General features: G+C 47.3%; 1 protein-coding gene across 1 annotated transcript in view; it reads left to right on the forward strand.

Moving 5' to 3' along the window:
- Positions 1-22,896, forward strand: part of LOC127926089 (centlein-like) — a 53,239-nt gene that overhangs the window by 6,343 nt on the left and 24,000 nt on the right. Inside the window, exons 3-7 of the mRNA XM_052511377.1 lie at positions 1,634-1,760; positions 2,132-2,269; positions 2,680-2,865; positions 6,785-6,982; positions 16,209-16,286. Coding sequence (XP_052367337.1) covers positions 1,662-1,760; positions 2,132-2,269; positions 2,680-2,865; positions 6,785-6,982; positions 16,209-16,286 — 699 coding nt within the window. The 5' untranslated portion in view covers positions 1,634-1,661. The remainder of the gene's footprint in view (positions 1-1,633; positions 1,761-2,131; positions 2,270-2,679; positions 2,866-6,784; positions 6,983-16,208; positions 16,287-22,896) is intronic.

Genomic DNA, 22,896 nt, shown 5'->3' on the forward strand with positions numbered 1-22,896 from the left:
ACTGCAGTCTGGACGTTAGTGTAGATCAGACTGTTACTGCAGTCTGGACGTTAGTGTAGATCAGACTGTTACTGCAGTCTGGACGTTAGTGTAGATCAGACTGTTACTGCAGTCTGGACGTTAGTGTAGATCAGACTGTTACTGCAGTCTGGACGTTAGTGTAGATCAGACTGTTACTGCAGTCTGGGCGTTAGTGTAGATCAGACTGTTACTGCAGTCTGGACGTTAGTGTAGATCAGACCGTTACTGCAGTCTGGACGTTAGTGTAGATCAGACTGTTACTGCAGTCTGGATGTTAGTGTTGATCAGACTGTCACTGCAGTCTGGACGTTAGAGTAGATCAGACTGTCACTGCAGTCTGGGCGTTAGTGTAGATCAGACTGTTACTGCAGTCTGGACGTTAGTTTAGATCAGATTGTTACTGCAGTCTGGATGTTAGTGTAGATCAGACCGTTACTGCAGTCTGGACGTTAGTGTAGATCAGACTGTTACTTACTGCAGTCTGGATGTTAGTGTAGATCAGACTGTTACTGCAGTCTGGATGTTAGTGTAGATCAGACCGTTACTGCAGTCTGGATGTTAGTGTAGATCAGACCGTTACTGCAGTCTGGATGTTAGTGTAGATCAGACTGTTACTGCAGTCTGGATGTTAGTGTAGATCAGACCGTTACTGCAGTCTGGATGTTAGTGTAGATCAGACCGTTACTGCAGTCTGGATGTTAGTGTAGATCAGACTGTTACTGCAGTCTGGATGTTAGTGTAGATCAGACTGTTACTGCAGTCTGGATGTTAGTGTAGATCAGACTGTTACTGCAGTCTGGATGTTAGTGTAGATCAGACTGTTACTGCAGTCTGGATGTTAGTGTAGATCAGACTGTTACTGCAGTCTGGATGTTAGTGTAGATCAGACTGTTACTGCAGTCTGGATGTTAGTGTAGATCAGACCGTTACTGCAGTCTGGATGTTAGTGTAGATCAGACCGTTACTGCAGTCTGGATGTTAGTGTAGATCAGACCGTTAAGGCAGTCTGGATGTTAGTGTAGATCAGACCGTTAAGGCAGTCTGGATGTTAGTGTAGATCAGACCGTTACTGCAGTCTGGATGTTAGTGTAGATCAGACCGTTAAGGCAGTCTGGATGTTAGTGTAGATCAGACCGTTACTGCAGTCTGGATGTTAGTGTAGATCAGACCGTTAAGGCAGTCTGGACGTTAGTGTAGAACAGAAGATCTAGAAGGTCATTTGTCAGAAACGTTCCCCAACTGATGTATCACAACATGCATAGATATTCCCCACTAGTCTAGGAATCAGGAATGTATGCAGTCTACAAATGGGATGTTATACAGCCATTCATATTTACTGCAGCTTCCCCTGTCAGCATGGGATTGTCAATATATTTAGTTGTCATAATGAGATGTGATGGAAGGGGAGCATGGGGACACGGTGTGTGTGTGTGTGTCTGCTTCTGCGTGTGTTTGCGTCTGCATCGTTGCGTGCGTGTTAATAACCTGTGTGTGTGTGTGTGTGTGTGTGTGTGTGTGTGTGTGTGTGTGTGTGTGTGTGTGTGTGTGTGTGTGTGTGTGTGTGTGTGTGTGTGTGTGTGTGTGTGTGTGTGTGTGTTTGTCTCATTCCCAGGGTGATCCACACAGAGAGAGACGTGCACATGAAGAGGCAGCTGGTGGAGGATTTGAAGACCAGGATGAAGTTCCTCCTGGAGACTGAGAAGACGCACAGAGGACTGGTGGAGGAGCTGGAGAAGAAAGTAGGTCCCAGTTAACATCTCACACCACATGGTTTCATCACAGGCAAAAATGGCTTAGCAGAGTCAGATGGCATAAAATGCTTTTAACTGGCACGTTTACAGTCCCACTTGACTTGATGGTTTTCCTGTAGTCACAACAACATTTCAGATGGCACGTTTTCATCACAAATTTGCTGGCAAATTTAACAATGAATCGGCTACGCATGTACTATATTTCATGAAAACACCACTAACCGACATATACACCTAGCCTTGATTTAATTTACACAATACTGTAGCATGGGCTAAAGAAAAACACATTCAAACATCTTTGTTATTTTTAAGGTCATCTCAAGTTCTTCCTCCTCTCTCCCTCTGTGTGTGACGTCCAGGTGAAGACCTTGACAGAGGAGGCCACTAACAGGAAGGCCTTTATAGACTCTCTGAAGAGGAGGCTGAGTGTAGCCACTAAAGAGAAGAGTCAGTATGAGACGACCTGTCAGGATCTCAAGGAGGGCCTGGACAAGAAGGTAGCATCAATAGCGGTTCAGGCTCACCATTCTAGTAGTGTGTGGTAATGTGTGGTAGCAGTGGTAATGTTGCTTACACACAGACTGGGATCGTTCTATTTTGACTTGGTAAAAAATATCAGCATCAAGCTATTTGTTAAGGTGGATTTGATACAGTTTTCCTTCCCATGGACAAGCTGGGAGAAGTACACTAACGGAAGTGGAGATTGACTCCACAACGCCTTCTTATAGCGTCCTTTCCAACCCCATGTATTACGATATAATCTCCCTGGGTTGTCATCCAACCATAATGAATACATAAATCATCTCTACATTATCATTGTACGTCATGAAACATTCATAGACAATCGCTGTTCAATTTTCAGTGTAATAGTGAACAGCATGAATGAATTCTCTCTCCCTCCTTGTAGGAGCAGTGTGTGGAGGCCCTGCAGGCCCGTGTGAGGGCCAGTGAGCGGGCCCAGGCTGAGCTGGAGCAGACAGCATCCCGTCAGATGGAGGGTCTGGCCCAGCAGAGCACCGTGACCCTGGAGGCCCTGCACAGACGACTGGGCCTGGCCCACACACAGCTGGAGCAGCTACAAGCCTTCACTAAGGTACTTGATTTGGGACAGGGCATGGGTTAGAGGGCAGAGGTCAAATGTACTGGGGGCAGACACAGCACACCACAGGGGTCGGTGGTCACTGTCAAAGACATGGACATACCAGGGTCGTGTTCAGCACACCGTAGATTTCAAATAACATTTAAATAACCAGCTCCCTCCGCGTTTCAGTCAGTTTTCTTCCGTTTGGTGCCTAATAAACATGACCCAGTTTGACAATACCGGTCTGAGATTAGCCTAGTTATTCCTAACCGTATTAGGGTTGTGATATGCCAGTCAGACGAGGGACTGCTAATTAGCCTTGCTGCCATGGCATGTTCTCTTCACACAAAGACCTAATAACCGTTGTAATATGATGTCTCTTATTCTAAATTCATTAACATAATTGCCTCTGAATCAGTCTTTAATCCGACCATCAAATTGAGTCATGACATTGGGTGACGCAAGGGCTGAGTGCTTAGTCTCTGCCAGTGGAGGGCATAATGGGGAGTGAAGGCCCTGCCAGTGTGTGTCTGCCCAGTGGGATTGGAGGAGGCCTGGTCCCAGGTGTGGTGTGTCTGCCAGGGCCTGATAAAGAACCTGTCAATCACACCATCGCCGTGACACCTGCCCATCATTTCTGACTGCAGTGTTGAGGGGGAGGGGCTTGAGAGAGACTGCGATGGTATCCCCTCCCTCTCAACTAGTCCAGGAGACAACATGGATACCATTGTGGTCATCACCAGCTCTTTGTTCTCCCTCAAGACATTTGTTTCACTGGTCAAAATAAACTGAGCAAACTGTTGTCAGGAAGTTTTTAATAAGAGGTTGCCCATCTCTCTGTCCCTCCCTACCTTCCTTTCCTGCCCTCTTCTCTACCCCCACTCCCTCTTTTCTCCCCTAGCAACATCATACTGTATCCTATCTTTACTAGTGAGCCCTTTCCTTCCTTGTTCCCAGAACACTAGGGCTGAGTTGTCTGAATGTCTGGGCCACTGTTGTTGAGCATTCACATCATTCAAATCATTCCCATCAGTCTATGTTTCTCCAATCCTTTTTATGATCCCTGATAAGACCAGGAGGCCTTTTGATTGGCTGACCTGCCATCCAGAGGAGATTTACTGCTGTCATGTATTGATCAGTGTCCAGCGCTTCTGGGGCCTTCTTCTGTTGTGTACTCTGTTTGGTTGGACCCCGGGCTCCTCTACACCTCTCTACCAGCCTCAGGCCATGTTCCAGCTCTGTTCATGTGCTAAACACTAAACAGTGGTCCTGGACTGGCTGCCTACACTCACCGGCTTAGGCTCAGACACAAAGGTGGACACCAGATTTGGGTTCAAATACTATTTCAATTATTTAAAGTACTTTCGCATACTTTAGAAGTAAGTATTCAGCAATGTTTGATTTGAAAATACAAGTAGTTGAATATTGGAATGTATTTGGAAATATACTTGGACAGTATTGGTACTGGACACATTTAAATAGAACAGTAATGTCAGTATATATCTATGAAGGTGCCATGTTCACACTAGAGATGTGTCTGAATTCACTCAACCACATATTGTGGTCTACTGTCCTTTACCATCCCTCTCTGTGTGTTTTCAAATGGCCATTTTCTCAGTCCTTCCAGACAGTTCTTTTGAGTGTGTGACCTAGTGAGAGTGATCTAAACGAATGGGGGTAGTTATTAGAGAAGGACAGTGCTTCCCTGCTCAGTTGATCTCCATGTTGTAAGCCTCTGCTGTCTAAATTGGCCCTCTGGCTACGGTGATTGTGATACTAGGTTTGTCAGGGTAAGATCTGTGTGCGACTGACTCCATGTACACACACACACACACACACACACACACACACACACACACACACACACAAAATAGTGTGAGATAGAATTGGTCTCACTTTCATATACACACACACACTGATTCTCTCTTTCTCTCTCTCTCTCTCTCTCTCTTTCATTCTTTCTCTCTCCCTCTCTCCCAGGGCTCAAAATGAGTGATGAATTCACCCCTTAATCTCTTTCCGGATTATTTCACACATTCAGGGTTTGGGTCAATTGATTGTAACCCTTGACTAGCGACAGTAAATATCTATTAGGGCTGTAAATAAAAGAATAGGATCTCTGGCAGTTTCTTAATGAGCTGTGTATTCCTCCAGGACACAGTCTCGGCACACTTAAGGAGACTAAAGCCAGTTTGGTCTATCAGGAAAATGAAGATAGCTGTGGTATATCAGACCGTATACCACGGGTATGACAAAACATTTATTTTTACTGCTCTAATTACGTTGGTAACCAGTTTATAATAGCAATAAGGCACCTCAGGGTGTGTGGTATATGGCCAATATACCACGGCTAAGGGCTGTGTAAGAAAAGTATAAATACTTTATAGAATGTAGAGAGAAACCCTACAGAATATCCTAGTCTGTTTAGTCATATTATTTTGGGTATCAGAATCAGCGCATTTGTGTTTTTGTCTGAGCTTCAATGCATTTACATTTGATTTATTTTACTAATAGTCTATCTAATACCATCCATCGGCTCCGTCCACGAACTCTCTGTCAACGATAACTCTCCCTACCAACTCTCAGAGCTCTCCCTTATGAAATCTAGCAGAGCCTCAGCTAAGTACTTCTTAAAGTACTTTTATTTCACACGCCCGTGTGAAAGAAACTAAAGCAATGGAGACGTCTACTGTATGTCTGTTTATGATTAGCCTGGGTTATGTACACAGAATATGTGGGGGCGGGGTGTGTGGTGTGTGTGTGTGTGTGTGTGTGTGTGTGTGTGTGTGTGTGTGTGTGTGTGTGTGTGTGTGTGTGTGTGTGTGTGTGTGTGTGTGTGTGTGTGTGTGTGTGTGTGTGTGTGTGTGTGTGTGTGTGTACGTCTGTTTCTGTATGTGTGCAGCTTCCCTTGTGTGTGTGTTTGAAAAGCGGTCTCATGCTACCTAGCCCATCTCTCGGCTGACCGTCCATTCCAAGGTCAGCTTTTCAGGCGAGCTTACAGGGGAATGATACAGAAGATTATTGCATCGATCAATAAGCTCAAAATGAAGCAAAGGGGAGTTTTGGGTTATTGACTTTCTCATGTACAGTGGCAGCTTTGACATTTAATTGTCTCGCTCTCTTTGTATTTAGAGCCAACTGCCATTTAGTGGATTCAGGCCTCTGAGGTGCCCGAAGACCAATGAGGTTTCACACACACACACACACACACACACACACACACACACACACACACACACACACACACTAACTCGGGCAACATTTTAAATGCACCTCATTGCTCAATTATTTCCACTGTTCTGCCGTTGTATTGGCTTGTTGTATGGTGAGCCCATTCAAAAGCAAATAAATAAAAGGTAGCATCTTTCCCATGCGTGATTCGGTCCGCGTCAATTCTGAGGGGATTTAACGGAGATAAAACCTATTGTTATATCCAAGATACCCTCTGTGTCCGTCATCACGGCGCCATTCAATTGGTCGGATAACTCGGAAACCCTCTCAGGTACTAAACTCCTATACGGAGAATGAGCGAACAAACCAGAGAATTTCAGTGTCAAACTCAATATTGCTGCTGACGCCCTCGGCTCTTGTCTTGATAGGTTTAATTTATTCATCATTTATACAGGTGTAGGGTCTTAATTTGATCACCCTGTTGCAGGAGAACTTTCCAACAATGCAGGAAATGTTGAACTTTGAAGTTTAAAAAGGCTTCTGAAGTCTGTCATTTCCACTTTTCCCTTACAAAAAAATGTATAAACCCCTACAAAAAATGTCCATAAATTATAATACACATAATAAGTCACATTTCCTGTTGCTGCAGGACTTTTTCCCCCTGCTGTAGACAACTGGCTCAAATTTAAATCCTACATCTGTATCCGTCTCTCTCGCTTTCTCTAGTTTCATCACCCTTTCTACATGTTCTTCCTCTCAGGCTCTGGCAAGCGAAACTCTCCGCGAGGTGCAGGACGCCAAATCGCAGCTGAGGAAGAACAGGAAGATGGCGGAGAAGAAGAAGGCAGTAGGTGCCGGAGGGCTGTCCAAGCAGTCCATGGTCAAGGCCCAGTCCATTGCTGCGTCCATCCTCAACATGACCGAGATGGACCTGGCTGAAATGCTGGACACCGATGAGGTACAGGATCATGAATCCATAAAATAGTCACTGCGGGATAGACATAATATCTGACCCTGTATCAGTTGTTAAGAGACATATTCTACCACCTTCACAATGACCCAATGGGAACAGATACAAGTATAGGTTACCGTCACTGATAGGAAAACATGGAAAGACAGTTGACTTGTATTGAAGTCCCAGTTCAGTCAGAGGAATCTAACTGGCACTTGGCCTCTGTGGCGGTTCAGTCTCATGTAGAGGCGAAAGAAACTCACACCTATTTAGGTGAGGTGCTGGCTAGCACAGTGGAACACTCTTTAAAAATGAAGGAGAGCCGCACACTCTAGGAGCTCAGATTCCAAAATATGTAACAGAGTGCTATGGCAAATGTAGCTATATGACCTTTCTAGTCGTTGACTGGATAAGTATGGGTGAGTAGGCATCATGGACACTTAGGTGGTGGTGGTGATAGGTGATACAGTGCATCGGAAAGTATTTAGACCCCTTGACCTTTTCCACATTTTGTTATATTACAGCCTTATTCTAAAATGGATGAAATAAAACATTTTCCTCATCACTCTACACACAATACCCCATAATGACAAAGCCAAAACAGGTTTTTATTTACATAAGTATTCAGACCCTCAAGATTTAGCTCAGGTGCATCCGGTTTCCATTGATCATCCTTGAGATGTTTCTACAACTCGATTGGAGTCCACCTGTGGTAAATTCAATAGATTGGGCATGATTTGGAAAGGCACACATCTGTCTATATAAGGTCCCACAGTTGACAGTGCATGTCAGAGGAAAAACCAAGTCATGAGGTTGAAGGAATTGTCCGTAGAGCTCCAACACAGGATTGTGTCGAGGCACAGATCTGGGGAAGTGTACCCCAAAATTTCAGCAGCATTGAAGGTCCCCAAGAACACAATGGCCTCCATCATTCCTAAATGGAAGAAGTTTGGAACCACCTAGATCTGGCCGCCCGTTCAAACTGAGCAATCGGGGGAGAAGGGCCTTTGGTCAGGGAGGTGACCAAGAATCCGATGGTCACTCTGACAGAGCTCCTGAGTTCCTCTGTGGAGATGGGAGAACCTTCCAGAAGGTCAACCATCTCTGCAGCACTCCACCAATCAGGCCTTTATGGTAGAGTGGCCAGACGGAAGCCACTCCTCAGTAAAAGGCACATGACAGCCCGCTTGAAGTTTGCCTAAAGACTCTCAGACCATGAGAATCAAGATTCTCTGGTCTGATGAAACCAAGATTGAACTCTTTGGCCTGGAGGAAACCTGGCATCATCCCTATGGTGAAACAGAGAAGAATGGGTGAAACTTGCCAAATACAGGTGTGCCAACCTTGTAGCGTCATACCCAAGAAGACTCAAGGCTGTATTCCCTGCCAAAGGTGCTTCAACAAAGTACTGAGCAAAGGGTCTGAATACTTCTGTAAATGTGATATTTCTTATATTTAATACATTTGCAAACATTTCTAAAAATCTGTTTTTGCTTTGTGGGGTATTGTGTGTAGATTGATGAGGGGGAGAGGAAAAAAAACAATTTAATCAATTTTATTTTTATTTATTTTTTTATTTTACCTTTATTTAACCAGGCATGTCAGTTAAGAACACATTCTTATTTTCAATGACGGCCTGGGAACAGTGGGTTAACCGCCTGTTCAGGGGCAGAACGACAGATTCGTACCTTGTCAGCTCTGGGGTTTGAACTCACAACCTTCCGGTTACTAGTCCAACGCTCTAACCACTAGGCTACGCTGCCGCCTTAGAATAAGGCTGTAACATAACGTGGTGGTCTAGTGTGTTTGGGATTTATCAGAGTTATGGAATGGCTTGTTCTTTCTGGGGTCCTCCTGGGGCAAACATCTGACATACATTATATATACAGTATATTCAAATTGTTTTGCAGTGGCGTCCACGATCCCCTAAATGCACATAGGGGAAACACTAGCTTTATGTATAGGAAGACAATTCTAGAAAACATGGCTACGTACATAACAGAATGGAACCAGGCTAGGATACAACTATCTCTTATTCAAGAGAAGAAGAAAACGCCACAATATTGAAAATCTCACACTCATACTCGCTATAAAAGTGATTTGGCTCATGGCTTTTCTTGTTCAAGAAGGACCCTTTGTTTCATGACCACAAGCTCTAACTACAGTACGTCCCCACTTCCTCCCCATAGATCACTCCTTCTCTCGCTCTTCTCCCTTGTCGTCAATTAACCGACACAGCGTTACAATCAACTTCCTGTCTTCATCACAGGATGTGAGAGTGTATGCCAGCCAGGAATCAGGCACCACCTACCCTGGAATGACAGGGCCTAGATACGTTTGAAGAAATGTTCCAACTTATCAGAGCTTAATGACCGTGAAGTGTGTGTGAGGTGAGGGTGTGTGTTAATGGCGGCTAATGGCATTCTGCCCGGTCAACGGCGTGTGTGTGTGTCTGTTGGTGTTAATTGCTCGTCCGTGGATTACGGCGCTGTCGGGTGCTCAGGGACCCACTGGAGAACGGGTAAGTGGTCTGTCACTGGAAGTGGTGTGTGTGTGTGTATGTGTTGGGAGCGGGAGAGGAGAGGAGAGGAGCCAGTCACGGTGTGTTGCTAATTGAAAATCCCCCAGGAACCATGGAAGGACAAGGGGGAACAGTAATTGTGTGTCTGTGTAGATCTTTATGCAACTGGAAGTTACCAGGAAACCAGACATGTTTTAATCTGTCCAGGTTGGAATCCACCTACTGCTTACTTAGTAACAGAGAGTTTTCCACCAGGTATTTTACCGTGTCAAATGTTGATGTTGAGATGTTTTGTTTCTGCGACTGAAAGATTCAGACAGAGTTGAATAGGGGCAGCAGTGTGGTTCTCTCAGTTTGAGAGGAGGAGTTGTTCTGCTATACTGTACCTTGTATTTCTTTTCTGCGGTTACTGAGGGTGGTTGTGGGAAAAGCCCTTTGTGTTGCCACGGCCCTACACACTCAAACACACACACACAAATCAAATCAAATGTTATTTGTCACATGCTCCGAATACAACAGTGAAATACTTACTAACCAACAATGCAGTTAAAACAAGACTATTAAAAATACCAATTAAATTTGAACTATAAACAAATAATAAATCAAATGGACAAATAACATAAAAAATGAAGAAAAAAATATATCCAAGTTACTAAAGAAATAATATACCTAAATAAAACAAATATAATTAGAAATAAAAGTAATAGACACACTAGCATACTCTCTCCCTGCCACTCCATCCAGCAGTAGACAGGCAGTAAGAGAGTGGCAGTAGTGATCAGCTCCTCCTTTGGCAGCAGCAGCTTGTTGTGGACTTAATGATGCGTCTGTAATAAGGACATAATTGCCAGGCCAGTTTGTTTTCCAACAGGGCCCCTAATGAGAGACGAAGGGTCAGTGTATTGTTATGCATCCTCTGAGGGGCCACACACATACACACACACCCTTCTCACCTCCGTGGGAGGCACAGGAGGCAGGGGTGATGAGGAGCCCACCACCAAGCAAGCCCACACCTCACCTCGCTCTCATTCTATCGCTCTCTCTCATTCTATCGCTCTCTTACATTCTATCGCTCTCTCTCATTCTATCGCTCTCTCTCATTCTATCGCTCTCTCTCATTCTATCGCTCTCTCTCATTCTATCGCTCTCTCTCATTCTATCGCTCTCTCTCATTCTATCGCTCTTTCTCATTCTATCGCTCTCTCTCATTCTATCGCTCTCTCTCATTCTATCGCTCTCTCTCATTCTATCGCTCTCTCTCATTCTATCGCTCTCTCTCATTCTATCGCTCTCTCTCATTCTATCCCTCTCTCTCATTCTATCGCTCTCTCTCATTCTATCGCTCTCTCTCATTCTATCGCTCTCTCTCATTCTATCGCTCTCTCTCTCATTCTATCCCTCTCTCTCATTCTATCTCTCTCTCTCATTCTATCCCTCTCTCTCATTCTATCGCTCTCTCTCATTCTATCGCTCTCTCTCATTCTATCGCTCTCTCTCATTCTATCTCTCTCTCTTATTCTATCACTCTCTCTCATTCTATCTCTCGCTCTTATTCTATCGCTCTCTCTCATTCTATCGCTCTCTCTCATTCTATCTCTCTCTCTTATTCTATCACTCTCTCTTATTCTATCACTCTCTCTCATTCTATCTCTCGCTCTTATTCTATCGCTCTCTCTCATTCTATCGCTCACTCTCATTCTATCGCTCTCTCTCATTCTATCGTTCACTCTCATTCTATCGCTCTCTCTCATTCTATCACTCTCTTTCTCTCTCTGCCTGTCTCACTACCTATCTCTGCCTCTACCTAGTCCCCTTCCCTCCCTCCCTCCCTCTCCAGTCACACTAATGAGGGTCTCTGAAGACATGGAAATTAGCTGTGCACTAACGCTACCACCAGGCCCAACCATCCCCATCCATCTAGGGGAGCCAGGGATGCCCCCCATCCCCATCCGTCTAGGGGAGCCAGGGAGGCCCACCGTCCCCATTCGTCTAGGGGAGCTGGGGAGGCCCACCATCCCCATTCGTCTAGGGGAGCTGGGGAGGCCCACCATCCCCATTCGTCTAGGGGAGCCAGGGAGGCCCACCATCCCCATTCGTCTAGGGGAGCCAGGGAGGCCCACCATCCCCATTCGTCTAGGGGAGCAGGGGAGGCCCACCATCCCCATTCGTCTAGGGGAGCCAGGGAGGCCCACCATTCCCATTCGTCTAGGGGAGCTGGGGAGGCCCACCATCCCCATTCGTCTAGGGGAGCCAGGGAGGCCCACCATCCCCATTCGTCTAGGGGAGCCAGGGAGGCCCACCATCCCCATTCGTCTAGGGGAGCAGGGGAGGCCCACCATCCCCATTCGTCTAGGGGAGCCAGGGAGGCCCACCATCCCCATTCGTCTAGGGGAGCCAGGGAGGCCCACCATTCCCATTCGTCTAGGGGAGCCAGGGAGGCCCACCATCCCCATTCGTCTAGGGGAGCCAGGGAGGCCCACCATCCCCATCCATCTAGGGGAGCAGGGGAGGCCCACCATCCCCATCCGTCTAGAGGAGCCAGGGAGGCCCACCATCCCCATCCGTCTAGGGCAGGTATTCCCAAACTAGGGTACGCGCAATGCCGTCGGGGGTACTCCAAATAAAAATGTGATAATTCAAATGAAAAAATAATTTTTATTCTTCACATTTTCAAACAGTAGATTTATATTTTGGGTGAGCTTTCTTTCTTGACTGAGTAGCCTCGTTTCACTGCCAAAAATTAAATTAAACCATCTAGTGTTCAGTGATATAACAACACAATGTCAAATACAAGTAGCTGAGTCAAATAATAACATCTAATCACATTAACTGTTACCCTCGCGGGAAATCTTCACTCTTGCGCAGACATTTAGAACCAAAACATGACCATTTTAAAAAATAAGCCACAAGACTTTTTCAGCGAGAATGAAGACGACTTTTGAGTAGTAAGACATGTATAAAAGCAACAAATACCATTAATAAGAAGGGGCTAGAAGCGTCTTATATGGTGAGCTACCGAGTGGCTAGAACAGGCAAGCCCCATACTATTGAGGAGGACTTAATTTTTACATTTATGGGGGGTCAATTAAGGAAGACATCGTCTTCTGGAAACCAGGACAACAGGAGAGGATATTTTTAAAGCAGTGAACAGCTTGGTGACATCAAATGGACTGGTGATCAAGATGTGTTGGTAGCTGTACTGATGACGCAAAAGCCATGATAGGGAGACATAGTGGAGTGGTAACACACGTGCAAGCAGTTTTACAACATACAATTGCTCGTCTCCCCCCCCCGAAAGTCTTCCCTGGCCTGCAATCCCCATCCATCTAGAGGATAGGAGAGCCAGGGAGGCCCACCATCCCCATCCATCTAGAGGATAGGAGAGCCAGGGAGGCCCACCATCCCCATCCATCTAGAGGATAGGAGAGCCAGGGAGGCCCACCATCCCCATCCATCTAGAGGATAGGAGAGCAAGGGAGGCCTACCATCCCCATCCGTCTAGGGGATAGGAGAGCCAGGGAGGCCCACCATCCCCATCCGTCTAGGTGATAGGAGAGCCAGGGAGGCCCACCATCCCCATCCGTCTAGAGGATAGGAGAGCCAGGGAGGCCCACCATCCCCATCCATCTAGAGGATAGGAGAGCCAGGGAGGCCCACCATCCCCATCCATCTAGAGGATAGGAGAGCAAGGGAGGCCTACCATCCCCATCCGTCTAGGGGATAGGAGAGCCAGGGAGGCCCACCATCCCCATCCATCTAGAGGATAGGAGAGCCAGGGAGGACCACCATCCCCATCCGTCTAGAGGATAGGAGAGCCAGGGAGGCCCACCATCCCCATCCATCTAGAGGATAGGAGAGCCAGGGAGGCCCACCATCCCCATCCATCTAGAGGATAGGAGAGCCAGGGAGGCCCACCATCCCCATCCGTCTAGGGGATAGGAGAGCCAGGGAGGCCCACCATCCCCATCCATCTAGAGGATAGGAGAGCCAGGGAGGCCCACCATCCCCATCCGTCTAGAGGATAGGAGAGCCAGGGAGGCCCACCATCCCCATCCATCTAGAGGATAGGAGAGCCAGGGAGGCCCACCATGCCCATCCATCTAGAGGATAGGAGAGCCAGGGAGGCCCACCATCCCCATCCGTCTAGAGGATAGGAGAGCCAAGGCCCACCATCCCCATCCATCTAGAGGATAGGAGAGCCAGGGAGGCCCACCATCCCCATCCATCTAGAGGATGGGAGAGCTTACCATCCCCATCCGTCTAGGGGATAGGAGAGCCAGGGAGGCCCACCATCCCCATCCGTCTAGGTGATAGGAGAGCAAGGGAGGACCACCATCCCCATCCGTCTAGGGGATAGGAGAGCCAGGGAGGCCTACCATCCCCATCCGTCTAGGGGATAGGAGAGCCAGGGAGGCCCACCATCCCCATCCGTCAGAGGATAGGAGAGCCAGGGAGTCCCACCATCCCCATCCATCTAGGGGAAGGAGATAGGAGGCCCACCATCCCCATCCATCTAGAGGATAGGAGAGCCAGGGAGGACCACCATCCCCATCCATCTAGAGGATAGGAGAGCATTTAGGGCCAGGACCACCATCCCCATCCATCTAGAGGATAGGAGAGAAGGGAAGCCACCATCCCCATCCGTCTAGGGGATAGGAGAGCCAGGGAGGCCCACCATCCCCATCCATCTAGAGGATAGGAGAGCCAGGGAGGACCACCATCCCCACCATCCCCATCCATCTAGAGGATAGGAGAGCCAGGGAGGCCCACCATCCTCATCCATATAGGGGATAGGAGAGCCAGGGAGGCCCACCATCCCCATCCGTCTAGGGGATAGGAGAGACAGGGAGGCCCACCATCCCCATCCATCTAGAGGATAGGAGAGCCAGGGAGGCCCACCATCCCCATCCATCTAGAGGATAGGAGAGCCAGGGAGGACCACCATCCCCATCCATCTAGGGGATAGGAGAGCCAGGGAGGCCCACCATCCCCATCCAGGGGATAGGAGAGCCAGGAGGACCACCATCCCCATCCATCTAGAGGATAGGAGAGCCAGGGAGGCCCACCATCCCCATCCATCTAGGGGATAGGAGAGCCAGGGAGGACCACCATCCCCAATAGGGGATAGGAGAGCCAGGGAGGCCCACCATCCCCATCCGTCTAGGGGATAGGAGAGCCAGGAGGCCCACCATCCCCATCCGATAGAGGATAGGAGAGCCTAGGGAGGCCCACCATCCCCATCCATCTAGAGGATAGGAGAGCCACATAGGGGGGAGGCCCACCATCCCCATCCATCTAGAGGATAGGAGAGCCAGGGAGGCCCACCATCCCCATCCATCTAGGGGATAGGAGAGCCAGGGAGGCCCACCATCCCCATCCGTCTAGAGGATAGGAGAGCCAGGGAGGCCCACCATCCCCATCCATCTAGAGGATAGGAGAGCCAGGGAGGCCCACCATCCCCATCCATCTAGAGGATAGGAGAGCCAGGGAGGCCCACCATCCCCATCCATCTAGGGGATAGGAGAGCCAGGGAGGCCCACCATCCCCATCCGTCTAGAGGATAGGAGAGCCAGGGAGGCCCACCATCCCCATCCATCTAGGGGATAGGAGAGCCAGGGAGGCCCACCATCCCCATCCGTCTAGGGGATAGGAGAGCCAGGGAGGCCCACCATCCCCATCCGTCTAGGGGATAGGAGAGCCAGGGAGGCCCACCATCCCCATCCGTCTAGGGGATAGGAGAGCCAGGGAGGCCCACCATCCCCATCCATCTAGGGGATAGGAGAGCCAGGGAGGCCCACCATCCCCATCCGTCTAGGGGATAGGAGAGCCAGGGAGGCCCACCATCCCCATCCATATAGGGGATAGGAGAGCCAGGGAGGCCCACCATCCCCATCCGTCTAGGGGATAGGAGAACCAGGGAGGCCCACCATCCCCATCCGTCTAGAGGATAGGAGAGCAAGGGAGGCCCACCATCCCCATCCGTCTAGGGGATAGGAGAGACAGGGAGGCCCACCATCCCCATCCGTCTAGGGGATAGGAGAGCCAGGGAGGACCTTCGGGGGGGAGACGAGTGCAATTGGTTCCTCAGCCCCACACACCTTATCCTCCATTCACCGACCCCTCTACCTCTTTGAGAGACAGCACCTGAGGTTAAAGCCTTGCAGGGTTCTGTTAACTGGGACAAGCTGTATATGCATAGGGAACTGGCACTGGTGTATGTATGCATACTTTAGGGGTCATTAGCAGTAACAAGGTTGCACTATCTGCACGCTGCTGATGGTGTCTCTTTAATAATAAAGGCTGACCCTGAGGGGAGCAGCGGTCTAAGGCATCGCAGTGCTGAGGCGTCACTACAGCTTGGGGTTCACCCATACGGCGGTGCACAATTGTCCCAGGGCCGTTCGGGTTAGGGGAGGGTTTGGCAGGGGCTTTGCTTGGCTCATCACTCTGTAGTGACTCCTTTCCCTTATTTTTCATGAAAGCTTCATTTTCTGAACTCACCTCAGCCTTTGTTTTTGTATCTGCGTTGAAGTGAAATTGCCTTAAATTGAGTGATATTCTGGTTGTACAGAGACGATTCGCCCTGTGAGGCTCAGTTGGTAGAGCATGGCCAAATGATTGTTTTGGATAAAAGCTTCTACTAAATGGCATATATCATTATTATTATTATTATTTGTTCATCTTTGGTGGTTGTTGTGTGTGTCTCTGCAGGAGGAGGATGATGTGGCAGCAGACAGCAGGAGAGACCAGGAGTGGCTGGACCAGGTCATGAAGATCCTCCAACAACAGGTCTGGTTTCAAGTCTGCTAGTGTTTTTAGTATTATCTACAGTAGTTAGGATCAGTAGTGGAGGGTAAACACACCTCTTCAGGGTATGAAGAGTGTTACTTTACTCAACGCGAACGGCGATCAGTACTTACCCACCGATTTGATTTACCACCACATCACTGGTACTGATAGTTCAGCCATTGTGGTCTCGCATAGAGATGAACCAACACATTTTGTCTAAATCAAGAATGAACTAGTTACAATAGAGAGAAGAAAAGACTGAGGATAGCAGAGTGTGAGTTGTGTACAAACACTTGTCTGTGTGTATGTGCCGTCAGCTCTGTGATCCGGTTCAGATTGAGTGTGTGTGTCCGTGTCCATGTCAATTCGCGCTGCAGGCACTCATGCGTCGCCTCCTCAACACGACACACACCGGCTCTTCCTCTGACCTTTTCACCTCCCCTCACAGACACACACCGGCTCTTCCTCTGACCTTTTCACCTCCCCTCACAGACACACTCTGGCTCCACTCAATCCATGTTTTCCCCTCCAGCCGGACTGCTCTCAGGCCCCCACTCCACCACTGTCCTCCTGCATTCCTCCCCTTCCTTTATTTCTTGCTCTCTCATTGTCTCTCTCGCACTCTCGCTTTCTTTCTCTCTCTCTCTCTCCCCCGATCTCTTTATCCCCCCCCATCTTTTTCTCTCTCTCGCTCTCTCTGGCTCAGACCCCAAGGCAGCTTGTTAGTGGGGAACTAAATATTGATTTGGCGTTGCTGTCGATGCCGGGAGAATGAGCGAGCGTCCACCAGAGACGGTCCACCGGCAGGCTGCTATTGACGTTTTCCGCAGGCAGAGGAGAGAGAGGGGGAGGAGAGGGGGATGACAAAGCTGAGACTAGCCCCCGGGTCCCGGAGGGGGCCACAGACACTGCCGTGGTGACCCCCCCCCCCATCTCTCTATCTCTTTTTTTTCTATCCCTCGCTCTCTCACGCCAGACTTTTTATATCCATCCCCTTTCAAGTCTTCTCTCTCTCTCTCTCTCTCTCTCTCTCTCTCTCTCTCTCTCTCTCTGTGCCTGGCTTAATAAACTCACAGTAACTCTAGAGGGACACACAAACATCAAGGGGAGTTTGTTGGCAGGTGAGATTTTAGAAAAAGGAAGCCGACTGTGACTGTGTTTAGTTGTGCTAGTGGTGTGTACTGTACTCTACAGCATATGTCTCTGTTTCTGTGTGTCTCTTTGTCTCTATCTCAGTTTCTCTATCTCTGTGTCTCTGTGTCTTTCTCTCTATCTCTGTTTCTGTGTCCCTGTCTCTCTTTCTGTGTCCCCCTGTGTCTCTGTCTGTCTCTGACTCTCTTTGTCTCTGTGCCTCTGTTTCTGTCTCTGTGTCTGTCTCTTTGTCTCTATCTGTATCTACGTGTCTGTGTTTCTGTCTTTGTGTCTCTATTTCTGTGTATATGTCTCTGTGTCTATGCCTGTGTGTCTTTGTTTCTGTGTCTCTGTCTCTCTGTGTGACTGCAGGTGCATTTGTTCCTTGTCAGTGTGCATCCTATCTTCACACACTGACACGTTGTCTTTAGAGAACTAAGAAGACATAATAGATATAGTTGAAGTCGGAGGTTTACATAAACTTAGGTTGGAGTCATTAAAAGTAGTTTTTCAACCACTCCACAAATCTCTATAGTTTTGTCAAGTTGGTTAGGACATCTACTTTGTGCATGACACAAGTCATGTTTCCAACAATTGTTTACAGACAGATTATTTAACTTATAATTCACTGTATCACAAATCCTGTGGGTCAGAAGTTTACATACACTAAGTTGACTGTGCCTTTAAACAGCTTGGAAAATTCCAGAAAATTATGTCATGGCTTTAGAAGATTCTGATAGGCTAATTGACATAATTTGTACCTGTGGATGTATTTCAAGGCCTACCTTCACACTCCGTGCCTCTTTGCTTGACATCATGGGAAAATCAAAAGAAATCAGCCAAGACCTCAGGAAAAAAATTCTAGACCTCCACAAGTCTGGTTCATCCTTGGGAGCAATTTCCAAATGCCTGAAGGTACCACGTTCATCTGTACAAACAATAGTACGCTAGTATAAACACCATGGGACCACGCAGCCGTCATACCACTCAGGAAGGAGACGCGTTCTGTCTCCTAGAGATGAACGTACTTTGGTGGAGGAAACGGGTACAAAAGTATCTATATCCACAGTAAAACCTATATCGACATAACCTGAAATGCCGCTCAGCAAGGAAGAAGCCACTGCTCCAAAACCGCCATAAAAATGCCAGACTACGGTTTGCAACTGCACATGGGGACAAAAATCATACTTTTTGGAGAAATGTCCTCTGGTCGGATTAAACAAAAATAGAACTGTTTGGCCTTAATAACCATTGTTATGTTTGGAGGAAAAGGGGGAGGCTTGCATGCCGAAGAACACCATCCCAACCGTGAAGCACGGGGGTGGCAGCCTCATGTTGTGGTGTTGCTTTGCTGCAGGAGGGACTTGTGCCCTTCACAAAATAGATGGCATCATGAGGAAAGAAAATTATGGGGCTATATTGAAGCAACATTACATTTACATTACATTTAAGTCATTTAGCAGACGCTCTTATCCAGAGGGTCTTCCAAATGGCATTCACCTTATGCATACTTCCAGTGGAAAAGCCATTACAATAGTGAACAAATCAAGGGAGGGGTGAGAAGGAGCTTTATCCTATAGAAAATTTGTATTCCTTAAAGAGGTGGGGTTTCAGGTGTCTCCGGAAGGTGGTGATTGACACCGCTGTCCTGGCGAATGAGGGAGTTTGTTCCACCATTGGGGAGCCAGAGCAGCGAACAGTTTTGACTGGGCTGAGTTAAACTGTACTTCCTCAGTGGTAGGGATGCTAGCAGGCCAGAGTGGATGAACGCAGTGCCCACTGGGTGTGGTGGGAAATAAAAGCCTGGAAATAAATCAGGTTCGTTCCCCTACAGCTCCTGACATTTCACCATGGTCTTAAAATAAGGTGTGATCCTCAACTGGAAGCCAGTGGAGAGAGCGGAGGAGCATTTTTACTGAGAGAACTTGGGAAATGAACACCAGACGGGCTGATTAAACGTTCTGGATGAGTTGTAGGGTTTAATGGCACAGGCATTGGGAGCCCAGCCATCAGAAATGCAGTAATCCAGAAACAGGAAATGACAAGTGCCTGGATTAGGACCTGTTCGTCTTCCTGTGAGGCAGGGTCCACTCTGCGGATGTTGTAGAGCATGAACCTACAGGAACGGGCCACCGCCTGATGTTACCCTTCTGACAGGGTGGTGTCCAGGATCACGCCAAGGTTCTTAGCGCTCTGGGAGGAGGACACAATGGAGTTGTCAACCGTGATGGCGAGATCATGGAACGGGCAGTCCTTCCCCGGAAGGAAGAGCAGCTCCGTCTTGCCGAGGTTCAGCTTGAGGTGGTGATCCGTCATCCACACTGATATGTCTGCCAGACATGCAGAGATGCGATTGCCACCTGGTCATCAGAAGGGGGAAAGGAGAAGATTAATTGTGTGTCGTCTGCATAGCAATGATAGGAGAGACCATGTGAGGTTATGACAGAGCCAAGTGACTTGGTGTATAGCGAGAATAGGAGAGGGCCTAGAACAGAGCCCTGGGGGACACCAGTGGTGAGAGCGCGTGGTGAGGGGAGACAGATTATTATCCACGCCACCTGGTAGGAGCGACCTGTCAGGTAGGTCCGAAATGTGTCTGGCGTGGGCCGCGCACGGAGATGCCCAACTCGGAGAGGGTGGAGAGGAGGATCTGATGGTTCACAGTATCGAAGGCAGCCGATAGGTCTAGAAGGATGAGAGCAGAGGACATCAGTCAGGAAGTTAAAGCTGGTCAAAATGGGTCTTCCAAATGGACAATGACCCCAAGCATACTTCCAAAGTTGTGAAAAATGGATTAAGGACAACAAAGTCAAGGCCATCACAAAGCCCTGATCCTATAGAAAATGTGTGGGCAGAACTGAAAAAGCGTGTGCGATCAAGGAGGCCTACAAACTTAACTCAGTTACACCAGCTGTCAGGAGGAATGGGCCAAAATTCACCCTACTTATTGTGGGAAGCTTGTGGAAGGCTACCCGAAACGTTTGACCTAAGTTAAACAATTTAAAGGCAATGCTACCAAATACTAATTGAGTGTATGTAAACTTCTGACCCACTGGGAATGTGGTGAAAGAAATAAAAGCTGAAATAAATCATTCTCTCTACTATTACTCTGACATTTCACATTCTTAAAATAATGTGGTGATCCTAACTGACCTAAGACAGGGCATTTTTACTAGGATTAAATGTCAGGAATTGTGAAAACTGAGATTAAATGTATTTGTGAAACTTCCGATTGAACTGTACATCAATAGAAATGACAATATTCTGTGAAAGCAGGCAGCAGACATCTCCACAGTACAACTGTTCTGTCTTCCTGTCATCCATTTGAGTTGCTCAGTGAGCAGGAGAATGTGAAACAGTGAACACTATGGCCTGTCTGTCACCCTGCTGCCTGTGGCAGTCGCACTTTAACAAGGCTTCCTTAACAGGGATATGTTCTGCCCTGTTCCTCCACACTGCCCTGTCACCGCAGTTAAAAAGGAGAAGAGACAGAAATAGACAGAGAGAGAAAGAGGGCAGGAAAGAGAGATCCATGTCCTTAGCTGGCTGGCTGTCACTGGTGGGTGGGTGGGTGGGTGGGTGGGTGGGTGGGTGGGTGGGTACTGGTGGGTGTGTGTGTGTGTGTGTTGTGTGTGTGTGTGTGTGTGTGTGTGTGTGTGTGTGTGTGTGTGTGTGTGTGTGTGTGTGTGTGTGTTGTGTGTGTGTGTGTGTGTGTTGTGTGTGTGTGTGTGTGTGTCCTGACTCCTTCTGCAGCAGCCCAGTCCTGTCACTGTCAGGCCCTAATGGAGCTGCCTGTGGGACAGCACTTTATTATCTCAGTGGCACTGTCAATAGCAGAACCATCAGTCACCGGGCTGTCCGTCTGTCTACTGTACTTGGGCCACAGCCACCACCACCCACTGCCCCGCCAGGCTCACTGTCACTGTCAACACCACACCAGCCAGCCCACGTCAACATAACAAGGACAGAGGAGAGGCCCTGACACAGTGGCTACTTTAGTGTGTGTGTGACAGAGAGTGAGGAATTGATTGAAGAGGTGTGTGTTTTGATTGTGGAACTGTTGTATTTTCAGTGTTGATGTACTGTATGGGTGATGGTGTTTGAATGCTGTGAATACTTTAATAAGACATCTCTCTACTGGTAGTGTGTTCATGTGAATACTTTAATGAGACATCTCTCTACTGGTAGTGTGTTCATGTGAATACTTTAATGAGACATCTCTCTACTGGTAGTGTGTTCATGTGAATACTTTAATAAGACCACTCTCTACTGGTAGTGTGTTCATGTGAATACTTTAATAAGACCACTCTCTACTGGTAGTGTGTTCATGTGAATACTTTAATAAGACCACTCTCTACTGGTAGTGTGTTCATGTGAATACTTTAATAAGACCACTCTACTGGTAGTGTGTTCATGTGAATACTTTAATAAGACCACTCTCTACTGGTAGTGTGTTTGTGTGAATACTTTAATAAGACATCTCTCTACTGGTAGTGTGTTCATGTGAATACTTTAATAAGACCACTCTACTGATAGTGTGTTCATGTGAATACTTTAATAAGACCACTCTCTACTGGTAGTGTGTTTGTGTGAATACTTTAATAAGACCACACTCTACTGGTAGTGTGTTTGTGTGAATACTTTAATAAGACATCTCTCTACTGGTAGTGTGTTCATGTGAATACTTTAATAAGACCACTCTCTACTGGTAGTGTGTTCATGTGAATACTTTAATAAGACACTCTACTGGTAGTGTGTTCATGGGAATACTTTAATAAGACCACTCTACTGGTAGTGTGTTCATGTGAATACTTTAATAAGACCACTCTCTACTGGTAGTGTGTTCATGTGAATACTTTAATAAGACCACTCTACTGGTAGTGTGTTCATGTGAATACTTTAATAAGACCACACTCTACTGGTAGTGTGTTCATGTGAATACTTTAATAAGACCACACTCTACTGGTAGTGTGTTCATGTGAATACTTTAATAAGACCACTCTACTGGTAGTGTGTTCAAGCACAGTTATTTCTAAGAAAGTGTTCTACTGGTATCTGCACAAGGCTAGATCTTTATTATCTTGACCCCTCGCTACTGCCCTACAGTGTGTTCATGAGAATGACACAAATATTAATTTCCACAAAGTTTGCCACTTCAGTGTCTTTAGATATTTTTGTCAGATGTTACTATGGAATACTTTAATATGATTACCACATTTCTACTGGTAGTGCTTTTATTGACAATTACATGAAGTTGATGAAAAGAGTCAGTGTGTTGCAGTGTTGAATTCTTTTAAGACCTCTCAATCCACCCTGACATGTTGTCAATTAACTTTTAAGACCACATCCTACTGTAGTGGTTCAGCCCATACTTTGCATAATCAATGCTGGTAGTGTGTTTGGAAGTTTGTCAGAATTACTGGGTTTTTGTTTGTTCACCCGAATACTTTAGGATGAAGACAAGTTCTCAATGGTAGTT

The sequence above is a fragment of the Oncorhynchus keta genome, unplaced genomic scaffold (assembly GCF_023373465.1).
Source record: "Oncorhynchus keta strain PuntledgeMale-10-30-2019 unplaced genomic scaffold, Oket_V2 Un_contig_6766_pilon_pilon, whole genome shotgun sequence".
Lineage (NCBI taxonomy): Eukaryota > Metazoa > Chordata > Actinopteri > Salmoniformes > Salmonidae > Oncorhynchus > Oncorhynchus keta.